Here is a 26,074-nt window from a genome sequence, read left to right on the forward strand (position 1 = left end):
AATTTTGATGACCTCGGTGTGCAATGTACCAAGCAATATTCTCAGGCCACCATACTCGCGTGGTTGCATCCAATATATTCTGACAGGGGCTAATCCCTACCTTCACGGTCCCCTTGCCTTCAATACAGAACTGGCCCTCAGGGCTGTTTGTCAGTCTCCACCCCTGGCTTTTTCTGTCGTTGTCATGAGTCCAAGTGGTTTGCAGCAATTCCCCTATGTCTAAGCTTTGACCAGTCCACGGCCATTGTTCCGACATATGCGGCCCCCCCACAGACCCAGCAATTGCTAACATTTAAAACAGTGGCTATTCTAGAGGTGAGATCAATAAACAGGTTTTGTGTAACATCAGGGAGTTCAATCTGTCCTTCTACCTCTTCGTATACAGATGGCACTTTAGGGAGCACGACCGTTCCCTGACAGTCTTGCTCTTTCCCCAACCCCCGATCAGGGATCTGTATCTTGGTCTCCTTGACTCTGTCAACCTGCTCCCTGAGCAACACGGAGGATAGGTCCCACCTCCCAGTTTTGCTAATACACACCCAGCGGTTATTTATAGGGCATCCATGGATTTTGCCACCGTATCCTTTATTATATACCCAATTTCCACGTCCTCCACCACTGGGACGAGCCCCCAAGTTGTTAGAAAAGAAACAAAAGTTTTGTCTTTTATTATAGATCAGTCTGTGGTCCAGGCACATCTTAAAGTTTAAACCGAAATTACCTCTCACACCCTCAAAGATATGTACAGATGCAGATAATGGGTTTAGAAGGCAGAGACTCTGGGATAGACAGGAAGAAATAATGCTTCACAGTTTAAAAATTAGAATCTTTGAGGTGTTAGATTTTACACATGATGTCACAGTTGGTTAATTGTTGACTCGTTAGAAATGCAGGTTCCTTTAAGGATGGACCAGAACGGCTCCACAATTGGCTGAGAGAAAATAACCCTCAGTGGGCTTTGTATTTAAGAGCTGGGGTTTTCCCAGCAGGGAATTGGCTTCTGAATAGGGAAAGGTGGAAACAGGTATTTGTGCTAAACTATAGATTTACAATAAAAGTCCTTGGCAATCTCTAAAGTTCTCTTGCTGTCTAATTCAATATCTGGATGACAGTCCGTTAAACATCCACAGTAGCGACAGAATCTGTCCATACCTTTGAATCTTGTATTGCTTTCCCGACTTGCATTTTCATTGGCACGGTTTTCGGAGATATTGAGAGAACAGGGAGAGAGAGAGAGAGAGAGAGCAGAAGAAAGTCTTTCAGGATCTGTAAATATGAAATCACATTCTTCTCTCTGCTCTGCCTCTCAAAAGCAGGTGCTGAAATATTGTTTAAGTGGAGGTGGAAGGGATATTCTCTCTTGTGGGAGAATCTCAAACTGGGAGTCACTGTTTAACAACAAGATGTTACACATTTAAGGGAAAGGTGAAGAGAAATCTTTTCTGACAGAGCTTCACAGGATTTTGGAACTCTTCTTCAAAGGGCAGTGGAAGCAAAGTCTGATAGGTTCACAGAGATAGGTTCACAGAGTCATAGAGCTGTACAGCATAGAAACAGTTCAAGTTCAATTCGTCCATGCTGGCCAGATATCCTAAAATAATCTACTCCCAGCACTTGGCCCATGTTCCTCTAAGCCCTTCCTATTCACATAGCCATCCAGAGGCCTCTTAACTGTTGTGATTGTACCAGCCTCCACCACTTCCTCTGGCAGCTCATTCCATACACGCACCACCTTCTGTGTGAAAAAGTTGTCTCTTAGGTTCCTTTTACATTTTTCCTCCTCTCAGCCTAAATGTATGCCCTCTGGTTCTGTACTCCCCCACACCAGGGAAAAGACTATGTCTATTTACCCGATCCATGCACTTAATGATTTTATAAACCTCTGTAAAGGCACCCCTCAGCCTCTTACGCTCCAGGGAAAACAGCCCCAGGTATTCAACCTCTCCCTGTAGCTCAAATCCTCCAACTCCGGCAACATTCTTGCAAGTCTTTTCTGAACCCTTTCAAGTTTCACAACATCCTTCCTATATCAGGGAGATCAGAACTGAAAGCAGTACTCCAAAAGTGTCCTAACCAATGTCCTGTACAGCGGCAACATGACCACCCAACTCCTGTACTCAATGCACTCAGCAATAAAAGAAAACATACCAAATGTCTTCTTCACTATCCTATTTACCTGCGACTCCGCTTTCAAGGAACTCTGAACCTGTTCTCCAAGGTCTCTTTGTTCAGCCACACTCCCCAGGACCTTACCATTAAGTGTATAAGTCCTGCCCTGATTTGCTTTTCCAAAATGCAGTACCTTGCATTTATCTAAATTAAACTCCATCTGCCATTCCTCAATCCATAGGCCCATCTGATCAAGATCCTGTTGTACTCTGAGGTAACCTTCTTCATTGTCCACTACACCTCCAATTTTGGTGTCATTTGCAAACTTATTAACTATACCTCCTATGTTCCCATCCAAATCCTTTATATAAATGATGAAAAGGAGTGGACCCAGCACCAATCCTTGTGGCACACCACTGGTCACAGGCCTCCAGTCTGAAACACAACCTTCCACTACCATCCTCTATCTTCTACCTTTGAGCCAGTTCTGTATCCAAATCCCTGTATTCCACATGATCTAACCTTGCGAGCCAGTCTCCCATGAGGAACCTTATCGAATGCCTTACTGAACTCCACATAGATCACGTCCACTGCTCTGCCCTCATCAATCCTCTTTGTTGCTTCTTCAAAAAACTCAACCAAGTTCATGAGACATGATTTCCCACGCACAAAGCTATGTTGACTATTTCTAATCAGTCCTTGCCTTTCTGAATACATGTAAATGCTATCCCTCAGGATTCCCTCCAAAAATTTGCCCACTGATGTCAGGCTCACTGGATTATAATTCCCTGGTTTTTCTCTACCACCTTACTCAAATCATGGTACCACATTAGCCAATCTCCAGTCTTCTGGCACCTCACCTGTGACTATCGATGATACAAATATCTCAGCAAAAGGCCCAGCAATCACTTCCCTAGCTTTCCATAGACCCCTAGGGTACATCTGATCAGGTCCTGGGGATTTATCTACCTTTATATGTTTAAGACACGTAGCACCTCCTCCTCTGTAGTATGAACATTTTCCAATATGTCACTATTTATTTCCCCACTTTCTGTAGCTTCCATGTCCTTCTCCACAGTAAACACTGATACAAAATACACAATCTCCTATAGTTCCACACAATGGTACCTTGCTGATCTATAAGTGGCCCTATTCTCTCCCTAGTTACCTTTTGTCCTTAATGCATTTATAAAACCCCTTTGGATTCTCCTGAACCCTACTTGCCAAAGCTATCTCATGTCCCCTTTTTGCCTTCCTGATTTCTTTCTTGAGTGTACTCCTACTGCCTTTATTCTCTTCTAAGGATTCACTCAATCTGTCCTGTCTATACCTGACATATGCTTCCTTCTTTTTCTTAACCAAACCCTCTATTTCCCTAGTCATCCAGCATTCCCTACACCTACCAGCCTTTCCTTTCACCCTAACAGGAACATTCTGTCTTTGGACTGGAGTTCTCATTTTTGAAGGCTTCCCATTTTCCAGCTGTCCCTTTACCCGCAAATATCTGTCCCCAAATAACTTTTGAAAGTTCTTGCCTCAAATCGTCAAAATCTGCCTTCCTCCAATTTAGAGCTTCAATTTTTTGATCTGGTCTTTTTCTTCATTATTTTCAAATAAATAGAATTTTGGTCATTGGTCCCAAAGTGTTCCCCCACTGACATCTCAGTCACCTGTCTTGTCTTATTTCCCAAGAGTAGGTCAAGTTTTGTACCTCTCTAGTAGGTATATCCACCTAGAATCAGAATCAGAAAGATTTCTTGTTCATACTTAACAAATTCCTCTCCATCTAAACCCTCAACACTATGGCAGTCCCAGTCTATGTTTGGAAATTTAAAATTCCCTACCATAACCACCATATTATTCTTATAGATAACTGATATCTTCTTACAAATTTGTTTCTCAATTTCCTGCTGGTGACTGGGGGTTCTATAATGCAATCCTAATAAAGTGATCATCCCTTTCTTATTTCTCAGGGTGGAACTGAGAACTGGGAAGTCCCTGGACATATTGGCAGAAATATCCTCTAAAGGTTATCCCGAATCAAAACACCGCTCCCCCTCCTCTCCTGCCCCTTTCTATCCTTCCTATAGAATCTATACCCTGGAACATTAAGCTGCCAGTCCTGCCCATCCCTGAGCCATGCTTCTGTAATTGCTATGATATCTCAATTCCATGTTCCCAACCATGCCCTGAGTTCATCTGCCTTCCCTGTTAGGCCTCTTGCATTGAAATAAATGCAGTTTAAGTTATCAGTCCTACCTTGTTCTCTGCTTTGTTCTTACCTGTCCTGACTGTTTGACTTGCTCCTTATCCTAACTGTACCAGCCTCAGACTGATCACTTTCCTTACTATCTCCCTGGGTCCTCCTCCCAGCCCACTTACTAGTTTAAATCCTCCTGAGCAGCTCTAGCAAATCTCCCCGCCAATATATTAGACCCCTTCCACTTCAGGTGCAATCGATCCTCCTAATTCAGGTCACTTCTATCCCAGAAGAGATTCCAGTGATCCAAAAATATGAATCCTTCTCCCCTGCACCAGCTCCTCAGTATTCATGTGCTCTATCCTCCTATTCCTACCCTCACTAGCTCATGACACCGGGAGTAAATAGAATCTGATCTAAAGAAAAGGAGGGTTGGAAGTGTGCCAGGGAGGAGGTTGCAATGTGGAGTCATCAGATCAGCCATGTTCTTACTGAACAGGCTTGAGGGCTGAATGGCCTACTGCTGTCCCTCATTTGTATGTGTGTATGTAGTTCCATTGTCTTTCCAAGCTGGCCAACTGGCAGCTGTGTCTCTCTTCACACAAAAGGTGAATTGAAGAAGGGTGCTGATGCTGTTGCCTCATTCTGACAATGTTACATCAAGGAGATGGTGAGGACTGCAGATGCTGGAAAAGCACATCAAAGGCATGCGGCATCCCAGGAGCAGGAGAGTTGACGTTTCGGGCTTAAGCCCTTCATCAGGAATGTGGAGGGGAGAAGTGGGTTGAGAGATAAATAGGAGAGGGGGGCTGGGGTAAAGTAGCTGGGATGGCACTAGGTGGATGCAAGTGTGGGGGGGTTAATAGTGATTGGTTGGTGGGGAGGGCAGAGCAGATAGGTCAGAAGGAAGATGGACTCGGCACTGCCCTCTTGACCTGTCCTACTTGTCCGGGTGCTCCAGTTTCCTTCCTCAATCCAAAGCTGCGTTGGTTATGTGGATGGCCATGTTAAATTGCCCCATAGTGTCCAGGGATGTGTCGGTAAATGGATTAGCTATGGTAAATACATGGTTAAGGTAGGGAGGCTGGATCTGGGCGGAATGCTCTTCAGAAGATTGGTGTGGAATTGATGGGCTGAATGGTCTGCTTCCACACTGTGGGAATGTAGTAATTATAACTGTCAGGGGGTAGAAGATAAAATTCAATAACCCATATTTACCACTATTGGAATAATGTAGAATACAACAGAAATTGTCGCGTAGCACATAATATAGTACAAACTCAAGTAGACAGTGCTTTTTACAGCCTGTACCCTAAATTTTCATGCCTTTGATAATGAACAGTAAGAGGAGGCAGTGGCATAGTGGTAACCCCATGGGGGCTAGGAATCTAGAATCTCACACTTCCAATTCCAACCAATGTGAAATTTGAATTCAACCTGATTTTTTTTTAAAAGAAACTGCACTAATGCCTTAGTATCGTGATATTAATTTCAGGTCCATGACTATTCATCAGAATTAAGGTCATCAGCCACTCTACCTTACAGAAGGTCAGCAATCCTTGTGAATCTGTGAATTGTGGAACATACCATAAACAGTGGCACGAGCTGTCTTCAAGTATATGTCAGATTTCTGTCCTTGCAATCATGTGACAAAACTCTGATCATAATTGCACTGACAAAACCTTTAGGGAGTTGTGCAAAGATAAAAATGGTGGTTTTTGATCAGCTAAATTTTGTTTATTTTTTACTTTGTTCCAGCGATCTTTAACTTTGAGGCACAGAGGGATCCACAACTCTCACTATGTGTTGGGGACACAGTGCAAATCCTGGAAAAGTGTGAAGGTAAGCCGAAATCTAGACACTGGTTGAAAAGAGACGAGTAACTATGTAACAGGGGTCTCTGCATGAAAGACAGATTGAAAGCCTAAAATCGCATTAGTAATCAGAGAAATAAATATATTTTTGTGGAGATCAAATAACATTAACATGATCATTCCAGCACTGATATTCCTTTAACGTATTCTTACTGAGACGTTTTTCTGAAATCAAAGATCCATCCCATCCTGGCAGTGCTTTTCGACAACCTTGAGGAGATGGTACAGAAGCCTGAACACACGCACCAGCTGATTTCATAACAATTTCTACCCTACTGTTAGAATACTGAATGGACTCGCAAACTCTTAACGTTCACTGTGTTTTTGTTTTTGCCGGTTTTTACCTATTACTTACTGTCTGTGCTACTTAACTCTGTGATCTGCCTGTATTGCTTGCAAGACAAAGCTTTTCACTGTGCCTTGGTACACATGACAATAAATTTAGCTCAATTCAATAACTCCATTGAGACCGGTATCCTGTCACCAAGTTACACTTTATTTACATGTGGATTGTGCTTGACACTGATCCAGTTCCTGCAGAGCCAGCTCTCAGAGTGAACAGGACCTCTGACACTCCTGTTTCTAGCTGTCAGTCAGGGCTCCCTGATGGGACCAGATAAACAGCCCCAATCAGGGAACTCATGTTCTATGAGGCCCATCTGGCTAACCTTGTTACAATCACTGCATACTGTGAAAGTGGTGGAACCAATCCGATCGCAGCCTTCTAGAATTAGCTAAATGTCATCCTCTACTATGATCTGGCCTGTCTGCACCCACCAAAGCTTCAGTCCTGGCCCTTTGGTTTCACCCATCATCAACAGCCATGCCAGTGTTGTCAGCACTGGATCCTTCTGCATCCAAAGCCTGCTCTTATCAGCTGTGACTGGAAGTGTGCTCATAAATTTGAAAACCATTACGGAATCTTTCAGTGATGGGAGGCTGCTCAATGCATTTGTTACTTGGCTTCCCGGATGATGTTCCATCTTGTAATTACAGAGGAACCTCAATTATCTGGCATTCAATTAACCAAATTTCAGATTATCCAAATGAGATTGCAAGGTCCCGATGCTTGGCTAACTGTATTATTCGGCACTTGATTATCCAACATTCGATTGACCGAATGAAATACTCCCTGCCCATGTCTGATAATCAATATGCACTAAATATCAGAGCCCAACGCTGAGTTCAGCCTGAAGTCATAGCTGGCACTGCCTTGTCCTCATCATGTAGACCTTGCAGGAGTTTGTGGTCCATTATTATTACAAATTTATGCCAGTCAAGGTGCTGGCAGAACTTCATGACTCCAAATATGATAGCCAAACATTCCTTTTCTAACTGGGCATATTTACGCTCTGCATTAGCCAAAGTCCTGGATGCATATGCTAACTCATGTTCCTCTCCATTGGGCCACCTACGAATTAATGCTATGCCAATGCTGTACAGGGAGGCATCTCATGTCAATGCCAGATCTCGCTTAGAATCATGGTGTGCCAACACCTTAGGGGATGATAGCTGTTTCTTCGCTCCCTGAAAGCCATGGCTTGGCTATGTGACCATTTCCAATGCTGACCCTGTTTTAAGAGTTGAACCGAAGGTGCCAGGATGGAGGCCAGGTTATGTATGAGCTTTCCATAATAATTCACCAGCTTGAGGAAAGATCTAAGCTCCTGTACAGATGTGGGAACCAGGGTGCCTTTTAATTGCCATCTCTTTATCTTCCAATAGGTTAAAACAAACTCCACCACCAGGGATATATTTCCCTCCCCAACCCTTTCCGCCTTCCGCAAAGACTGTTCCCTCCGTGACTACCTGGTCAGGTCCACGCCCCCCTTCAACCACCCTCCCATCCTGGCACCTTCCCCTGCCACCGCAGGAACTGTAAAACCTGTGCCCACACCTCCTCCCTCACCTCCACCCAAGGCCCTAAAGGAGCCTTCCACAACCACCAAAGTTTTACCTGCACATCCACCAATATAATTTATTGTATCCATTGCTCCCGGTGCGATCTCCTCTACATTGGGGAGACTGGACGCCTACTAGCAGAGCGCTTTAGGGAACATCTCCGGGACACCAGCACCAATCAACCACACCGCCCTGTGGCCCAACATTTCAACTCCCCCTCACACTCTGCCAAGGACATGGAGGTACTGGGCCTCCTTCACCACCGCTCCCTCATCACCAGACGCCTGGAGGAAGAACGCCTCATCTTCTGCCTTGGAACACTTCAACCCCAGAGCATCAATGTGGACTTCAACAGTTTCCTCATTTCTGCTTCCCCCACCTCACCCCAGTTCCAAACTTCCAGCTCAGCACTGTCCCCATGACTTGTCCTACCTGGCTATCTTCTTTTCTACCTATCCACTCCACCCTCCCCCCACCAACCTATCACCTTCATTCCCTCCCCCACTCACCTATTGTACTCTATGCTACTTTCTCCCCACCCCCACCCTCCTCTCACTTATCTCTCCACCCTTCAGGCTCTCTGCTTGTGTTCCTGATGAAGGGCTTTTGCCCGAAACGTCGATTTTACTGCTCCTCGGATGCTGCCTGGACTGCTGTGCTCTTCCAGCAGCACTAATCCAGAATCTGGTTTCCAGCATCTGCAGTCATTGTTTTTACCCACCTTAACACTGTCTTGTCAACTCTATGGCCTTAATTGTTCACTTGGGATACACCCACCTGAGCGAAGCATCTAAGGACCATGTCCAAGTTCTCTCAGTGTTTCTTATTAGTCTTCCAGGTTATTAACAGGCATCTGGATAAATGGAAACCTGTGATAGACCTTGTAAGATATTCTCCATTGGCTGGACCAGAACTGAACTAAATCTGTAAAGGTTCCCTGGTGCAGGCTCTCAGCCTGGCTGAGGTATTATGCAAATATAAGGGGTGAAGTCCATACTGTATCTTCATAAAGTCCAGTTCTGCGATTATTCAAACAGCCACACCAGTATCGACGTCCATTAGAACTGAGTGATTATTTAACCAGATGTTTGCCTCAATTGCTTCTGATTTTGATGTTGCTGAGCATTTTAATAGTTCCAATCCAGCTGCAGGTGGACCTACAGGGTGTGCACTCCCCTGGATACCAGCCTGTGAGTTCTCCTACTCTGTTTACATCTAATAGTACTATTTTGTTGTCTTGAGGCCGCATACCAACAGCAACTAATGGCGTACAGGCCTGGGTCCTGGAGAAACCTTTAACCATTTGGCTGAGGCTTGGCTTTGTTTTGGTGTTTTGCTGTGGGCTGACCCACTTCCATTGGAATATCCTGCAACTCATATGCTCCACTTGCTGTATTTTCCAATGATAAAGCCAATTGTCAAACCTGTTTGAAGTCCAGATGGGCTTCAGCTAGTGCACACTTTTGCATGGTTACATCATTAATCCCACATATCAACTGGTCTCTCAGTATCTCATTAAGGGAGAAACCAAAGTTACATGCCTTTGTCAGTAGTCTTCATCTTGTCAAAAATCTCGATATGGATTCTCCTGGTTCTTGAAGAACTGAGTAAAACCGACGGCATCTCAGAATTTGAGAAGGCTTGGGGTCGTAATATTCCTTATCGAAATCTGTCAATTCTTTAGCATCTGTTGCCTCAGGAAAAGTAAAGCTCCCAAGAACTGAAAAAGCTGCAGGTCCACAAGCTGTCAGCAGAATTACTTGTGGCTTTTCATCTGCCCCAATGTCATTTGCCTGGAAAAATAGAGTGCATTCTTTCCACATACTGGGCCCAAGTTTTTGATGACAGGAGTAGACAAATCAAGCTTCCTGACTAATGGCATGATACCAGAAATGCTTAATGTAACTCAAAGACGATTGTTTCAAGTGAATTTCTTCTAGAGCATGCTTTTCTCATGTCACCACTGAAATAACACCACAGGGGCCAGTATCCCTCAGAGCCAGCTCTCAGAGTGAACAGGACCTTTGACACTCCTGTTTCTATCTGTCAGCCAGGGCTCCCTGATTGGACCAGGTTAACAGTCACAAACGTCATATTGTGCGAGGTCCACCTGGCTGACCTTGTTACAATCATTGCATTCTCCTTCCAGTCGCTATCCAGCTCTATTTGTTCATGGTGGAAAGCTTAAGAAGAAAGATGGAAACATTTTCAAAAAGCTAATTTATTCAGACATTTCGAATTCAGTGCTTATTGTTCCCAAGTTTAATATTAACCGTTGGGCCAAGGTTCGACTTTGTTTTGGGGTTTTGCTGTGGGCTGACCCAGAGTTCCTCCATTCAGGTTGGTGCAATTTGGTGCAATGTGCAATTTTCACATTGTTCATGAACAATTGATTTTCTACAGAACTCAGTCAGGATGGGCCAATGATTATATTTGTAGCCTTTATCAAGCAGCTTCTGTTGTTCTGCTTTGATCCTGACCAGTTTGTTGTGTTCAGGGGTTTGGATTTCCCATTTATGTTACTTCATTCCAAATAAACCTAACAGTGTAATTACAAACAATGCTTGAGAAACTCAGCAGCATTTGCACAGTGAGAAAGAATTAATGTTTTGCATCCTGTGTGATTTTTATTTGAAGCTTTTTAATCCTTTGTATAGGACAGTATCAAAGCAATAACGTGTGAACACAGATAAATACAGTTAAGCAATACAACCTGGATGGGTATATGAATAGGAAGGATTTAAAGGGATATGGGCCAAGTGCTGACAAATGGGACTAGATTAATTTAGGATATCTGTTCGGCATGGACGAGTTGGACCGAAGGGTCTGTCTCCATGCTGTACATCTCTATGACTCTAATTCCATCTTCATTGCATCATGCAACCAGCAACTGGGAGAACATGGGCATGCAATGGATGGTGGTACCTTTTTCATCTAGCTTTTCCTACAGACAGACAAAAGTCTCATGACTAGATAAGAGCCTTTGTGAGTCCAAAAAACCTTGAAGAATTTGAAGACCCCTGTCGCGTGAACCGTGGGGTACTCATTGCACTTGCTTCAAATATCAGCTTAACGTTTGCACATTTGACTCCACTTCGGACCTGTTGTGATTAATGGCAAGGAACTAACCAGATTATTACCTCCTAGCCAACTGCTACGAAGAGCGGGAGGTTCAGGTTGGTGATGGGTCCAAACAGGTCACACACAAACACTGGGATCAGAGCAACGATTCTGAGCACTTCTTCTCTCAGAAATCAGTCTCGTCTGTGCCACATGGCCAGACCACCTGGCAGTATGTTTCCTTTTCTCCCCCAAAGAACAAATGCACTCACTCCTGTATAATTTAGTGCTTGAGCCTCATATTGTGTTATATAGCGGAAGGTAATTAATAAATAGAAATACGCAGATGCCTTTAAGGGGAACCTAGATAAGTAGATGGTGCAGAAAGGAAGTACATGGTAGTCTGATGAGGTTTGATGAAGTAAGGGGTGGGGAGGTGTTTAGAGTGAAGCACAAACTATAATCTGTGGGCTGAATGGCCTTTTCCTGTTCTATAAAGGTCTGTAGAATTTTGCCTTATTGGGAATCTCAACTAAATATGGCCCTCAATTATATCTATATTTCTCTTCCCCTCAGGCTGGTACAGAGGGTGCCTGATGAAAAACAAGTCACAGCGGGTAAGTCAATGTTTGATGTAAACTATGGCTGCTTGCTTGTATTCATTGCCTCATCTAAAATCCAACTGAAATGTTTTCATATGTTAACGTTCTGAAACACATTCGTGCTACATTTTATCTTAAACATTTATAAAGTAACTGCTGTGATGAAAATTCATATTATAGTATAATCATTTGGAAGCCAATGTTCTAACATAGAAGAACAATTAAGTTTGATTTTTGTTTCTGTATTGTGTGCATTAAGGGGACAATAAGCTTTTAGCTTTGAGTGATTAGATTCCCTACAGTTTGGAAACAGGCCATTTGGCTCAACCAGTCCACTCCGATCTTCCAAAGAATATCTTACCCAGTCCCATTCCCCTCTGATTAATGCACTTGACACTATGGCCAATATAGCATGGTCAATTATCCTGACCTGTACATCTTTGAACTGTGGGAGGAAACCAGAGCACCCAGAGGAAACCAATGCAGGCATAGGGACAATGTGCAAACTCCACACAGACAGTCGTCCAAGTTGGAATCAAATCCGGGTCCCCGGTGCTGTGAGACTGTAGTGCCAACCACTCAGCCACTATGCCACCTTCTGTTGGAGTGTCTGATATTTTGTCAATCTGCATATAAATAAGATCTTTAATATCATTGAGCTTTATTGATCAATGTGTTAGGAACAAGGGTACTTACGATTAAAAAAAGAAGCATAGTGACAGTATCATAACGGGTAAGGCAACATTTGCAGGTTCATTCAGAGCAGCATTGCCATAGTCTCACCAGACAACAAGGCTGCCTTCTCATCTGATAGACGGCTGGTGGTGGTTTAACCTGAGCGTCACCAGACTTCAGTCAAGGGAAGAGGGAAGAATCCTTCATGGTAACCTTTGCTCAAGGAGGAATTGAACCTACTCATGCTATCAACATCACTTTGTATCACAAACCAGCCATCCAGCCAACTGAGCTAAACCAACCCTACGGTAGATATTGATGCCATTAATTAGCCTCTCCAATAAGGAAGGGCTGGGGAACTGCCTTGGATGAATGCTGTAGAAGCAGAGAATAGCTGAGAGTATAAAAACTGCTGGTATGCTCAGATGTTAGTAAGAAGGAAGTTCCAGAAACCAATTACACTATGCCAACTGGACAAGGAACTTTAATTTGGAGACAGTGTTTGATTATCAGTAAAGTAGTTGTTAGCATAAAAAGGTTGAATCATTACTTTCAATTTTTGTAATGAGACTATTTCAAATAGTTTTTATTGAGTGTAAAATAGCTTTTTATTTCTTTTGTGATGTTTTTTGCTAAATCTATGTTGGAAGCTTATTGTGAATATGAACAGTGGTTGACCACCATAAAATAATATCAACAATAAAACTTGTGATCCATCTAATCTGGTCTCACTCTGGGATCCAAACGTCCTCTATTGCTATCAGCTGGGATCATAACAAATGGGTTAATGACTATAACAAAGTCTGTTTGTATGTGTGTGTGTGTGTGTGTGTGTGCATGTGCGTACATGTGTGTCATATGTATGTGTGCATGTGTGTGTACGTGTATGTGTGCGTGTACTTATTCGTGTGTGTGTGTATTTATGCATGTGCATGTGTTTGTGTGTTCATGTGAGTGTACGTGTGTGCATATGAATGTGTGCATGTGGATGCATGTTCATGTGTGCGTGCACGTGTCTGTCCATGTGTTTGTGTGTGTTCATGTGTGTGCATATGTATGTGTGTGTGCGTCAGAATTTTTTTCTGAAGCCTTGCTGGAACTTTCTGATGTGAAGTTGCGATACGGCAAAATGATTGCCATAACCCCCTGAGTTGTTTCGGCTAACTAAAATTCAGTTGCCGTAATCCTTTGAATAAAGGGACAACAAAAAAAAACATTTTGATGTAGGAATGCAGGGCTTTACTGGGGCTTTTTAAAAAGGAGTGATTTACCCCAAACGATTGCTATGTTGATTAGACCAATGAAAATTCAGCTACCATAACCTCCCTGATGTAAAAGAATTTTCTTTGTGTCAATCTCTCCGCACGACATTTAGCTATCATGTCCAGTATTTGGAACATTGCCAAGTGTAGAAATGAATTAAGGGCCCAATATTTGAACAGTTTTGAAATTAATCAAGTACACGCACACATACACGTACACACACATGCACACATACATATGACACACATGTACGCACATGCACACACACACACACACACACACACATACAAACAGACTTTGTTATAGTCATTAACCCATTTGTTATGATCCCAGTTGAAATTAATCAATTAATCAATCGCCACCATAACTTTTGTACAAATGAACCAACAGGCTGGCTAGTGCACAAAAATGGGGCGGAGGGAGAATTGGATCTCAGTGTGTTAACTGTCCATTGTTTATAAACTGATAATTCCATTCCCTCAGGTATGTACAGTGAATAAAATTGAATTGAGCCCTGTAGCTCCCTTCATCGCATCCCTCCACCCATTGACATCTTCATTAATCTCATGGACACGTCAAACTTCGAATCAAAAACTTTAACTCAATCTCTGCAGTGCCTCATAATAGGCAGCATTGCTTTCCTCTCCTACTGTGTGACTGTAGATCAATTTGAGGTCAAGGATTCCAAATCCTAATTCAAAGGACACTCAACTCAACATCAGTTCTGTGTGCAGTTTCATGTTTTTCCCATGAATGGGCAAATTTGTCATGAATGAGCAACCAATGGTTGGTCGAGATTACAAGACTCGGAACTAATGAATGAGAAAGAACCTTCAATGAACAAAAATTAACATTTTTCTTATTTGTTGACATAGGCCAATTATAAACTGTATCACATATGACCCACACTCAAAAAGTCCTTCCCCTTAAGGCAAAAAAAACATTGCCAGTTAACAGATTTAACACCCTGATCTTCCTAATTAACATTACTAAAACATCTAATGTGCTAATGCTCCTTTAAATATGAAGCAACGACCACTATACCCTGTAATGGCTAAACTGTGCCAGAGATATTGACTAAATCCACTGTATTATTCTGACAGCTCCTGTGAGCACTGCAGTGATGTTAGTGATGGTGCCCTTACTTTAATAGTGTCAGATACTTAGAACACAGTAGCTACTGCACTGGGATTAGATAATAGGGTTGTCTTTACTTTAGTCCTATTGACCCCTCTCGTCCACATTCAAGGCAAGGAGTCCTTTGTTGCCAATTTATATCCCATAGTCCCCTCTCCTTGTTGGACAATTATACGTCTAGCAAAATATCATACTGTTGAAAAATGGTGCTTTCAGAATTTCCTAAACAACCAATCAGAGGGGGTCGAGAGCGTGTTGCTGGAAAAGCACAGCAGGTCAGGCAGCATCTGAGGAGCAAGAGAATCGACATTTCGAGCATAAGCCCTGCATTCCTGAAAAAGGGCTTATGCCTGAAACGTCGATTCTCCAGCTCCTCAGATGCTGCCTGACCTGCTGTGCTTTTCCAGTACCACACCCTCGACTCTGATCTCCAGCATCTGCAGTCCTCAGTTTCTCCTGATCTGTGTGAGTCTTCTTGTTTTTTTTCTGAAGTAATAATTGGTAACCAGAGAAATCCCATTCCTTACCTGCAGTTATTTCAAAAATCTATTTCTTGTCAGGCCCACCTGAACAGTTTGTGCTGTTTTTAGTCCTGTATCAAGTGCTCTGATGATTTTGTTGACAGAAAAAAAAAACTTGGACTCAGTTTTGAAATCTGTGGTGACAGTTGCTGATGAAGCCTTTATTTCCCTTGCAGGGTGTGTTTCCAGCAGCGTTTGTTCATATTAAAGAGGCTGCCATCGAGAGGCGAGGGTATGAAGTAAAAATGAAGCCTATTAATGTCACTCGTTAGCAAAACTTTTGTTTTAAACTGTCTCTTTTGCTGTGACAGCACACTGTCAATACTGCTGCAGCTGCACTGTGCTTACACAACAGCGTATCATGTTAACTTGCTTTTGGGTTGCAATCGCTTATGCTTGGGAGTGCTGCCCATATATTATCGGGGTACTGTCCACCCCTCAGTAGCGTGGTTAGAGTGCATTCAGCTCTTCACTGAGAATCACGCTGTGGGATGAAGGTGTGAATGTAGCCAAGACTGTTGTGCTGAAAATATTCGTTGTTAACACTAACAGTTCCCACCTGAATTGAGTTTTGACAGCTCCATCCAATTTACTTTCAGAATTGGACTGTTCAGCACTAGACAAGAAGTGTGCTTATTATAGCAATAAACTTATGCATAGTTCAGCAGTTTCTTTAATTGCAAGACAACTAACGCTATCTGGAATGCCAACTTTGACCTTTTTAGTGTCAGTCCCAGCTCCACACTAGAGCTCATTTGGCTAAATCAGAAAACTCAGGCTCAAGTCTTAGTGGGGGTGTTGGTTAGGATGTAAACATCCACTTGTCCTCTTGTAGCTGAGCTAAGGTTTGTCAAAAAGAAAATAAGGTCATGTTGTGGACAATCAATTAAGTGAAAGACCAAGCCAAGCAGTAGGAATACTGCCAAGGTGAAACAGGCTGCAGGAAATTGACATGGTGAGACCTCAAGGACATGTTGTGCTGGGTCATGTGCTGGGACAATATTTGATGGAAAGGAGGAGCAAGTTGGAAATACTAGTAAAAGAGTTGCAGGACTGGCCGATGATTAAACACAGAGTACATAAAGGAGAAGGTGAATGCGCTGAGGACAGGTTTAACAGGAGTCTATGTGATGGTAACTTGTTTAGAAAAGCATCAGGACAGACTTTGCCAAAGGCTTTTGCAGATGTCAATGGAAGAAGAAATGAGGAGAGTCATTGAAGTGTAGGCCATCGATTTGAGAACCGTGGGCAGCTCACAGAGGGTTTCTGTATGTTGAGTGCTAAATCTCCTTCATGCTCAATCACTTTAAAACAGAATCCGTGTCAAACGTTATTAGCAGTTTAAAACTAGTTGGACAATCTGCTAGATTTCTTGTAGAAACCTGACAGATTACAATAGAAGATAAGGTACTGGAGGCAATGATGAGACACTGTGTCTCCACATACCTTTCAAGTTACCTTTCCAGTCAAGTAGCCTTCCTTCTGAAGTTCCGAAGGAACATTATACTGAATCATTCTGAAGAAGAACAGGAAATAACATCACCAACACAATAAATGACATCACCACTGAAAATTACATCACCAAACCAAGGAAACCTAAACACATAAATAGAAAGCGGGCCAGAACAGCAGTGCTTCACTCGGAGGCTCACAGATGATGTTACCTTATATGGGTGACAAAATGTCTGAAAACGAATTTTTCAGCTCAGCGAGCAAACTTACATCTAAGAATCATACTAGACTGGAAACATAATTGTTTCACTCCCTCCTGACGCTGCCAGACCTGCTGAGTTTCTGGTAGCATTTGCTGTGTTGGTTTCAGATATCCACAATTCTTAGTGTTTTGCCTTCATTCAAGATATCTCATGGATGGCCATTGCCTTAGACCTTTGAGTTTGCAATTCCCAGCCTTCACAGTCTCCTACTTTATTGCTGCATTGACTTGGTCCTTCAAAAATGGAGTGATAAACTTTCAATGGCAGGAGGCATTTTGATGAATTTGGAAACCATTGCTCTAAATTTAAAGAAGAAAAACTGCAGGCATTTAGGTGAAAATGAGGAAGAAAGAGATACAAACACAGGAGGAGAGGAAGACAGGTGCAGTGTTGTTCATGTGATACTGACTAATTAGGCTGAAGGGCCAACCTCTGTTCAATACATTCTGTGCACTGTGCTTTAGCCAGCTGATTACTTCAGGTAATTTTGTGTATTGGTTTGTAAACTGAAAGCTGTCACAAAAGATGGGGTAAGGTGCAGTGTAGAGTTGCACAATACCCTCCCCTGTCTACTCACCAAATTGTGTGTTTCCTTTCAGAAATAGGGAGAGCATCTTCTCTGGGGAAATGCCTTTGGTCCAGGAGGTCACCACCACACTGAGAGAATGGGGCATCATCTGGAGGCAGCTTTACACGGTGAGGAGCGAGCGTAGGTGATCGTGCGCTTTCCTACATGTATGCATGATACCTAGTTCTGTCGCACCGCCTCTCCCTTTTCCCTCTCCACTGTTGCTAAATTATCAGATTTGTGACAATACCGTGCTTTAAAGAGGCGTGTTTTGTCCTGGTTTCTTTTTGAGAGCGATTGGGCGACAGGTGCCAAGCTGTTGATGAGAAGATTAACAACTTGTGAAGTCTTGGGTGCTTCTTTTCAAAAAGCTGGAACAATAGAAGCAGCCTGAATGGGCGTGGTTGAGCTCCCGTTGAATCAGGGATTTCAGCTTTGCTCTTGGAGTCTTGAAAGTGAAAGCCTTTTTTTTTCTCAACCTCAATTACAGCCAATAGTTGGGGGATCTCTGCCCACTACAGGAGTTGCATGTGAGACAAGCTGCTTTTTACATTTGCTATTTTACTATGCGTGCATTTATGGGACATTACTATTCTGCAGCAGTTAATTTGTAATAGTTACTGTATCTATTATTCTGTTACATTTTCCAATGGAATTAAGTTATTTCAATTCCTGCTTTCTATAGTGGATGAATGACGTATGTTTTGTTTAAAATCTGTTAGTTTGACCAGTCGAATCTAGAATGAAACAACTTATGTTTATCTTTAAAATAATAAAATGTTGGGGTCTACAATGTCTTCTAAATATTTTGAGGGGATTTGAACTGGTCCCTTACAGACAGTTTAGATTACTTACAATGTGGAAACAGGCCCTTCGGCCCAACAAGTCCACACCGACCCTCCGAAGAATAACCCACCCAAACCCATTCCCCTACATTTACCCCTTCATCTAACACCACAGGCAACTTAGCATGGCCAATTCACCTGACCTGCACATTTTTGGACTGTGGGGGGAAACTGGAGCACCTGGAGGAAACCCATGCAGACACATGGAGAATGCACAAACTCCACACAGCCAGTTGGCCGAGGCAGAAATTGAACCCGGGTCTCTGGCGCTGTGAGGCAGCAGTGCTAACCACTGTACCACCATTTATTTTAAGTTAAGCAAGAACAGAAATTTCCACAAATACTGGGAAGACAATATCATTGATTTCCAGCAATGTTCCAAGATCTGTTTCTGAGCTATTAGTTCCATTCATCTCCTTGGTAACCAGCTGAGGCCAAATGGGATTGGTGCCACCTACTGTTATAACTGACCTTCAGATGATCTTCTAATCACCTAAGACGAATAAAACAATTTAAAAAAAAACAAATTTTTAAATTCACTCTGGGGATGTGGGTGTCTCAGGTTAAGCCAGAGTTTATTGCCCATCCCTAATTACTCAGAGGACACTGGGTCTCAGCCTAGTCTTTCGGCAGCCTGTGGTAGTCTCTCATCACAGCGTGGTGATCTCTCAGCTTGGTGTGGTGGTCTCTCAGCTCGGTGTAGTGGTCTCTCAGCTCGGTGTGGTGGTCTCTCAGCTCGGTGTGGTGGTCTCTCAGCTCGGTGTGGTGGTCTCTCAGCTCGGTGCGGTGTTCTCTCAGCTCAGTGTGGTGGTCTCTCAGCTCAGTGTGGTGGTCTCTCAGCTCGGTGTAGTGGTCTCTCAGCTCAGTGTGGTGATCTCTCAGCTCGGTGTGGTGGTCTCTCAGCTCGGTGCGGTGGTCTCTCAGCTCGGTGCGGTGGTCTCTCAGCTCAGTGTGGTGGTCTCTCAGCTCAGTGTGGTGGTCTCTCAGCTCGGTGTGGTGATCTCTCAGCTCGGTGTGGTGGTCTCTCAGCTCGGTGTGGTGGTCTCTCAGCTCGGTGTGGTGGTCTCTCAGCTCAGTGTGGTGGTCTCTCAGCTCGGTGTAGTGGTCTCTCAGCTCGGTGTGGTGGTCTCTCAGCTCGGTGTGGTGGTCTCTCAGCTCGGTGCGGTGTTCTCTCAGCTCAGTGTGGTGGTCTCTCACCTCGGTGTGGTGGTCTCTCAGCTCGGTGTAGTGGTCTCTCAGCTCGGTGTGGTGGTCTCTCAGCTCGGTGTAGTGGTCTCTCAGCTCGGTGTGGTGGTCTCTCAGCTCAGTGTGGTGGTCTCTCAGCTCGGTGTGGTGGTCTCTCAGCTCGGTGCGGTGTTCTCTCAGCTCAGTGTGGTGGTCTCTCACCTCGGTGTGGTGGTCTCTCAGCTCGGTATGGTGGTCTCTCAGCTCGGTGTGGTGGTCTCTCAGCTCGGTGCGGTGGTCTCTCAGTTCGGTGTGGTGGTCTCTCAGCTCGGTATGGTGGTCTCTCAGCTCGGTGTGGTGGTCTCTCAGCTCGGTGCGGTGGTCTCTCAGCTCGGTGTGGTGGTCTCTCAGCTCGGTGTGGTGGTCTCTCAGCTCAGTGTGGTGATCTCTCAGCTCGGTGTGGTGATCTCTCAGCTCGGTGTGGTGATCTCTCAGCTCAGTGTGGTGATCTCTCAGCTCAGTGTGGTGGTCTCTCAGCTCGGTGTGGTGGTCTCTCAGCTCGGTGTGGTGGTCTCTCAGCTCGGTGTGGTGGTCTCTCAACTCGGTGTGGCGATCTCTCAGCTTGGTGTGGTGATCTCTCAGCTCGGTGTGGTGGTCTCTCAGCTCGGTGTCTGTGTGAGCTTCCTCCGGGTGCTCTGGTTTCCTCCCATAATCCAAAGATGTGCAGGTCAGGTGAATTAGCCATGCTAAATTGCCAAATCAGGGGTAAATGTAGGGGAATGAGTCTTGGTTGGTTACTCTTCGGAGGGTCGGTGTGGACTTGAAGGGCCTGCTTCCATGCTGTAGGGAATCTAATCTCTATACCGAATCATGCAGACCAGGATTGTTCCAAGTTTGATACCTGAGGTAAAAGGAGTGAATGAGCCAGTTGGGTCAGCTGCAGATAGCTTCAGTACTCTTGGCAATAGTTTAAGAGGAGATTTGATAGAGCCTGGAGAGAATATAGTTGGAGAAACTTCCCGCTGGCAGGAGGATCATAGACTAGAGTGGACACAGGGTGGTTCAAGCGTGCAATGAACTACCTGAGGAAGCGATGGATGCGTGTACAATTACAATGTTTAAAAGACATTTGGATGGATACATGAATAGAAAATGTTTGCAGGGATATAGTCCAGGAGCAGGCAGGTTGGACTAGTTTAGTTTGGGATTGTGTTCAGCGTGGACTGGGGGTCTGTTTCCATGCAGTGCACAGTTAGGGCTGGCACAGTGGCTCAGTGGTTAGCACTGCTGCCTCACAGCACCAGGGACCCGGGTTTGATTCCAGTCTCGGGTGACTGGAGGACTGGTGGGGCTTACACATTCTCCTTGTGTCTGCATGAGTTCCCTCCGGGTACTCCAGTTCCCGTCCAAAGGTGTGCAGGTTACGTGGATTAAATTGCCCATAGTGTTCGGGGATGTGTAGGTTAGGTGGATTAGCCATGGGAAATGCAGCATTACACGGATAGGGTAAGGGGATGGGATACTGTTCAGAGGGTTGGTATGGACTGAATGGGCCAAATGGCCTGCCTGTACAATGTCGGTAATCTATGGAGGATCTGCAATACACTCCCACTCACAGAACAAAGCTTTTGGCTGTAACTAGGTACATGACAATGATAAATCAAATCGAATCGAAATGAGCTCTTAGGGTCTGGTGGCAAAGTGGTAGTGCCCATACCTCTTGGACAGAAGGTGTGGGTTCAAGGTCCAGATGTGTTACAAGCATGTTATTGTTTTTTTTAAATTACAAGAGAGTTACGGATGGTGTCAACTCCTTCAAATTAACAAATACAATTAATCAGCCCCTTTAAAAGAAAAAGGATGAATCCTGTTGCTCACAATATGGATACAGACTTTGTTCGGTTTCAAACAACTATCTGCAGACTGGTTTTATTTTTGAGCTTTGTTCTTCTGGATTTTATGTCTTGAGTTTTCTTGTTTGAATGCTAAAAATTATCACAAAGGTGTTGCCCTTGCTTTTCTTTATTCACTGATGGGATGTGGGCACAGTTGGCTGGGCCAGCATTTATTGCCCGTCGCTAGTTGCCCCGGAGAGGGTGGTGGTGAGCTGCCTTCTTGAACCGCTGCAGTCCATGTGTTGTATGTTGACCCACAATGCCATTAGGGAGGGAATTCCAGGATTTTGACTCAGCGACAGTGAAAAAATGGTGATATATCTCCAAGGCATCATGGTGAGTGGTTTGGAGGGGCACTCGCAGGTGGTAGCATTCCCATGTATCTTTATCTTTCTAGATTGAAGTAGTCACGGGCTTAGAAAGTGCTGTCAAACGATCGTTGGTGAATTTCTGCAGTGCATCTTGGTTGATGGTACACACTGCTGCTACTGAGTATCAATGGTAGGTATTTGTGGATGAGGTGCCAGTCAAGTGGGCTGTTTTGTCCTGGATGGTGTAAAGCTTCTTGAGTGTTGTTGGAGCTGCATCCAGGCAAGTGGGGAGTATTCCATCACACTCATGACTTGTCCCTAGTAGATGGTGGACAGACTTTGGGGAATCAGGAGGTGAATATTCCCAGCCTCTGATCTACTGTTGTAGCTGCAGTGTTTATGTGGTGAGTGCAGTTACGTTTCTTGGTCATTTGTAATCCCAGTTTGTCAACCAATTGTTGGTGATACCAACTAACTGATAGTTGATCAGTGATGGTCACGCTATTGAGTATCAAGGTGCTGTGGTTTAGATTGTCTCTAAATGACTTGAAAGTCATGTTTGTTTTTTTAGGGAATTCTAAAGTGGCAGCTCCTCTGTCTCTTGAGTTTTGGCTTGTTGAGAGCATTACGTTCACTTCATCCATAAATCCATTGCTTGGACTTTTGATTCAAAGCCACTGACCCTGCAGGCTTTCCATTAGAGGTGCTGCCGTCAAAAAGACCCTATCTTCTTAGGGATCTTCTGAGACTGTGTGGTCAAATCCCATTCTTGGAGGTCAGCCATAAGAAATCTGTCTCTTTGTTCATACCACAGACCATAGCATGTAAGCTGTTGTCCTGAACTCACTCTTTCAGCAGCTCATCTCACTGAATGTTGAAACTCTTCCTCAGTAACCAAGATTGTCAGAACTAGCAAAAAGAATGTGTTTATGGTGGGGGTTGACCAGGTTGCAGTTTGTACCCAGTGAATCCAACTAGGAATGTCTCCAAAGAAGCTGTTTAATACCAATGTGGTTAGCAAGGATGAGGAGAACCGGCACTCTCTATATGACTCACTGACTCTGGTAGAGATTGAGCAACTTGGGAGGGGATAGGTGCTAGATATTATTGGTCTCTTGGTGTTGGTGGTCTCTGTGGAGCAAAGAATGCCAATGAGCAGCTAATTTTCTTTTCTCCTTCTGTGCAGACCTCCAAGCTCCATGCACTGCAGTGACTCCTAGAATCAGAGGTCAATGCCGATCACCATATACAGACCTGTAAAGGAAGCTGCCTGGCTCCACAGTTTAGAGAAAACGTTGCCCATGAGACTTTATGGAGGTCACCGGCACTTATTTAGACAGTCTTCCCAAGCAGCAGGGGACACTGTCCACATTTAGGTGTGGGTAGATATCCTTAAGTGTCCATTTTAAGTGGACAAAGTTAAAAATCACACAACACCAGGCTACAGTCCGACAGGTTTATTTGGAAGTGCAAGCTTTCAGAGATCTGCTCCTTCATGGAAGGTTGCCCTTCATGTTCCTCCCACTTCATCTTCCATCTTCCCTCTTGACGTTCTGAGCCCCACATCTCCTTTAGCCCACTCCTGCAGTAAATTCAACCCGGTGTATGTAAAACATACATAAGTGCCTCAATGTCTGTGTTTTATTTCCTGCTGTCAATCAACTCTGTGGGTGTTCTACATTGAGCGAGCAGGAAAAGGTGGTGATGTAAGTAGTCATAAGAACATGGCTGGGGACAGGTTTGTATCTTATTCCTGGACATCAGGAAATCAGCTGCGCTTCGCCATTAGCCTGATGAAGAAGGCCATCAGCACGTGGGACGCTTCTGGGGGAAGGGGCTAGTGAGAAAGACAGTATGTCTCAGAAATTGGGGGAAGGCTTGTAGAGCGGATGCTGTGGTGTCCAGCAGGAGATCATGTTCAGGCTCCTTCCCCTACAATGGTAAGTGTTTCCCTCACTACAAGGTGTCACTACACCCTTACTGACCAGCTCACGCTGGGGAAAATACCATATTACAGCTTTTCTGCCAAAACAAAGATTAACCTCTCATGATATAATCAGATATCACTTATCTTCATTAATGTACAGCGTCCCATACGCTTCTAGCTGGCCCCTTAGCCACCAATTGGCAATGAGGCATTAAAATGGTGCCATTATGGATGGTGGGCAGGATGAGTTTCAAAACAATCTCCAAGCCCATTCCACTCACCTTCAAAACACTGGTCGTAGGGATTGGGGTGTGAGTGAGACCACCTCAAATAGATTGCGAATGATGAGGTTCTTGAACAAATTCAACAAAATTTGAGCCTATTAAGAGGACAAGAGAGAGATTGAGTTAAATATTGACTTTTTTTTCATTTCTGCCGCCGTAGAAATCAAGAGTGAATTAATTTTGAGTTGCCTTAGCATTTGACAATTGCAGAAGTCCAGAACTCTGTGGGTATGAAATGGTTTTGTAAGTTTTATGCAGAGATTCTCACTCAGGATTGCTTTAATCTATTGATTCTGCATTGAATTGTGAATATTTAAAGACTTTGCCTCAGGCTGTGAAAGATATCTGACAGTGTGTGCTACATAGTTCAGGTAAATCCTTATACTTGAAACAATGATGTTAAATCCTTTTCCATAAATGATAATTAATGTTAAATTAATTGATAATTTGAACTTTGAGGGTTATACTTTTTTGTTAACTAATGTGAGGCAAATATGAAAGATCTTTGGAACTAATTTGCAGATTAGCTGTGATCTCATTGAATAATGGAATAGACTCAAGGGGATAAATGACAAATTTTTATTGCTATCTTCTCATGACCCACAGAGATTGCCTGTCCTACACTTTGACTGAAGCATTTATACAAATCAAATGACTGCAAATCTTCTGGAATGTCAAATATGTGATATTATGCTTTATTATTTATAGTTGCTAATTCATTGTATTCTTAATTTTCAAAATACAGTGTTCCATGGTTTTATTAATAGGTCATTAATGAAAATTAGAAACAATTCTTCCCTTGTAGAGAGAGAAATGAGTGCTATTCAGGGACAGGTTTGTAATGTGGTTCATGGACATCAGGAACTGAGTTGAAATTATCCATTAGCCTAATTAGCCATTAATTTCCTCTAGGCTGCTTGTCATTTTTTTTTGCATAAACTTTCTTTTAACAACTTTTTTCTGATTTGAGGTCCAAATTTTCAGTGAATGACATTGGCCATATTTGCTCACCATATACTTCTAGGGTGTAGGTTTGCTCGCTGAGCTGTAGGTTTGATATCCAGACATTTCATTACCTGGCTAGGTAACATCATCAGTGGCGACCTCCAAGTGAAGCAAAGCTGTTGTCTCCTGCTTTCTATTTATATGTTTGTCCTGGATAGGGTTCCTGGGGTTTGTGGTGATGTTATTTCCTGTTCGTTTTCTGAGGGGTTGATAAATAGTATCTAGATCTATGTGTTTGTTATGGCGTTGTGGTTGGAGTGCCAGGCCTCTAGGACATCTCTGGCATGTCTTTGCTTGGCCTGTCCCAGGATAGCTGTGTTGTCCCAGTCGAAATGATGGTTTTTTTCATCCGTGTGTAGGTCTACGAGGGAGAGAGGGTCGTGTCTTTTTGTGGATAGCTGGTGTTCGTGTATCCTGGTGGCTAACTTTCTTCCTGTTTGTCCTACATAGTGTTTGTGGCAGTCCTTGCATGGAATTTTGTAGATGACATTGGTTTTGTCCATGGGTTGTACTGAGTCTTTTAAGTTTGTTAGTTATTGTTTGAGAGTGTTGGTGGGTTTGTATGCTACTAGGATTCTGAGGGGTCTTAGTAGTCTGGCTTGTCATTTCTGAGACTTCTTTGATGTATGGTAAGGTGAATAGGGTTTCTGGCTGTGTTTGGTCTGCTTGTCGTGGTTTGTTCCTGAGGAATCTGCGGACTGTATTTTTTGAGGATCCGTTCTTCTTGAATACGTTGTATAGGTGGTTCTCCTCTGTTTTCCGAAGTTTGTCTGTGCTGCAGTGTGTGGTGGCTCGTTGGAATAGTGTTCTGATACAGCTTTGTTTGTGTGTGTTGGGATGGTTGCTAGTGTAGTTAAGTATTTGGTCAGTGTTTGTCAGTTTTCTGTATACGCAGGTTTGTAGTTCTCTATTGTCCTTTCTTTCGACCAGCTAGCCACAAAAAGACATGACCCTCTCTCCCTCGTAGCCCTACACACGGATGAAAAAAAACCACCATTTTGACTGGGACAACACATC

The 26,074-nt window shown here is 43.7% G+C and overlaps 1 protein-coding gene across 1 annotated transcript in view; it reads left to right on the plus strand.

Annotated features, from left to right (window-relative positions):
• The window catches only part of LOC122556798 (dedicator of cytokinesis protein 2-like), a 754,195-nt gene that overhangs the window by 77,503 nt on the left and 650,618 nt on the right, over nt 1-26,074 (plus strand). The window contains exons 2-5 of the mRNA XM_043703987.2: nt 6,068-6,151; nt 11,722-11,762; nt 15,520-15,575; nt 17,658-17,754. Of these exons, the coding sequence (XP_043559922.1) occupies nt 6,068-6,151; nt 11,722-11,762; nt 15,520-15,575; nt 17,658-17,754 (278 nt within the window). The remainder of the gene's footprint in view (nt 1-6,067; nt 6,152-11,721; nt 11,763-15,519; nt 15,576-17,657; nt 17,755-26,074) is intronic.

The sequence above is a fragment of the Chiloscyllium plagiosum genome, unplaced genomic scaffold, assembly GCF_037043375.1.
Source record: "Chiloscyllium plagiosum isolate Xiang-an unplaced genomic scaffold, Cpla_swu_hap1 HiC_scaffold_16, whole genome shotgun sequence".
NCBI classification, from domain to species: Eukaryota; Metazoa; Chordata; class Chondrichthyes; order Orectolobiformes; family Hemiscylliidae; genus Chiloscyllium; species Chiloscyllium plagiosum.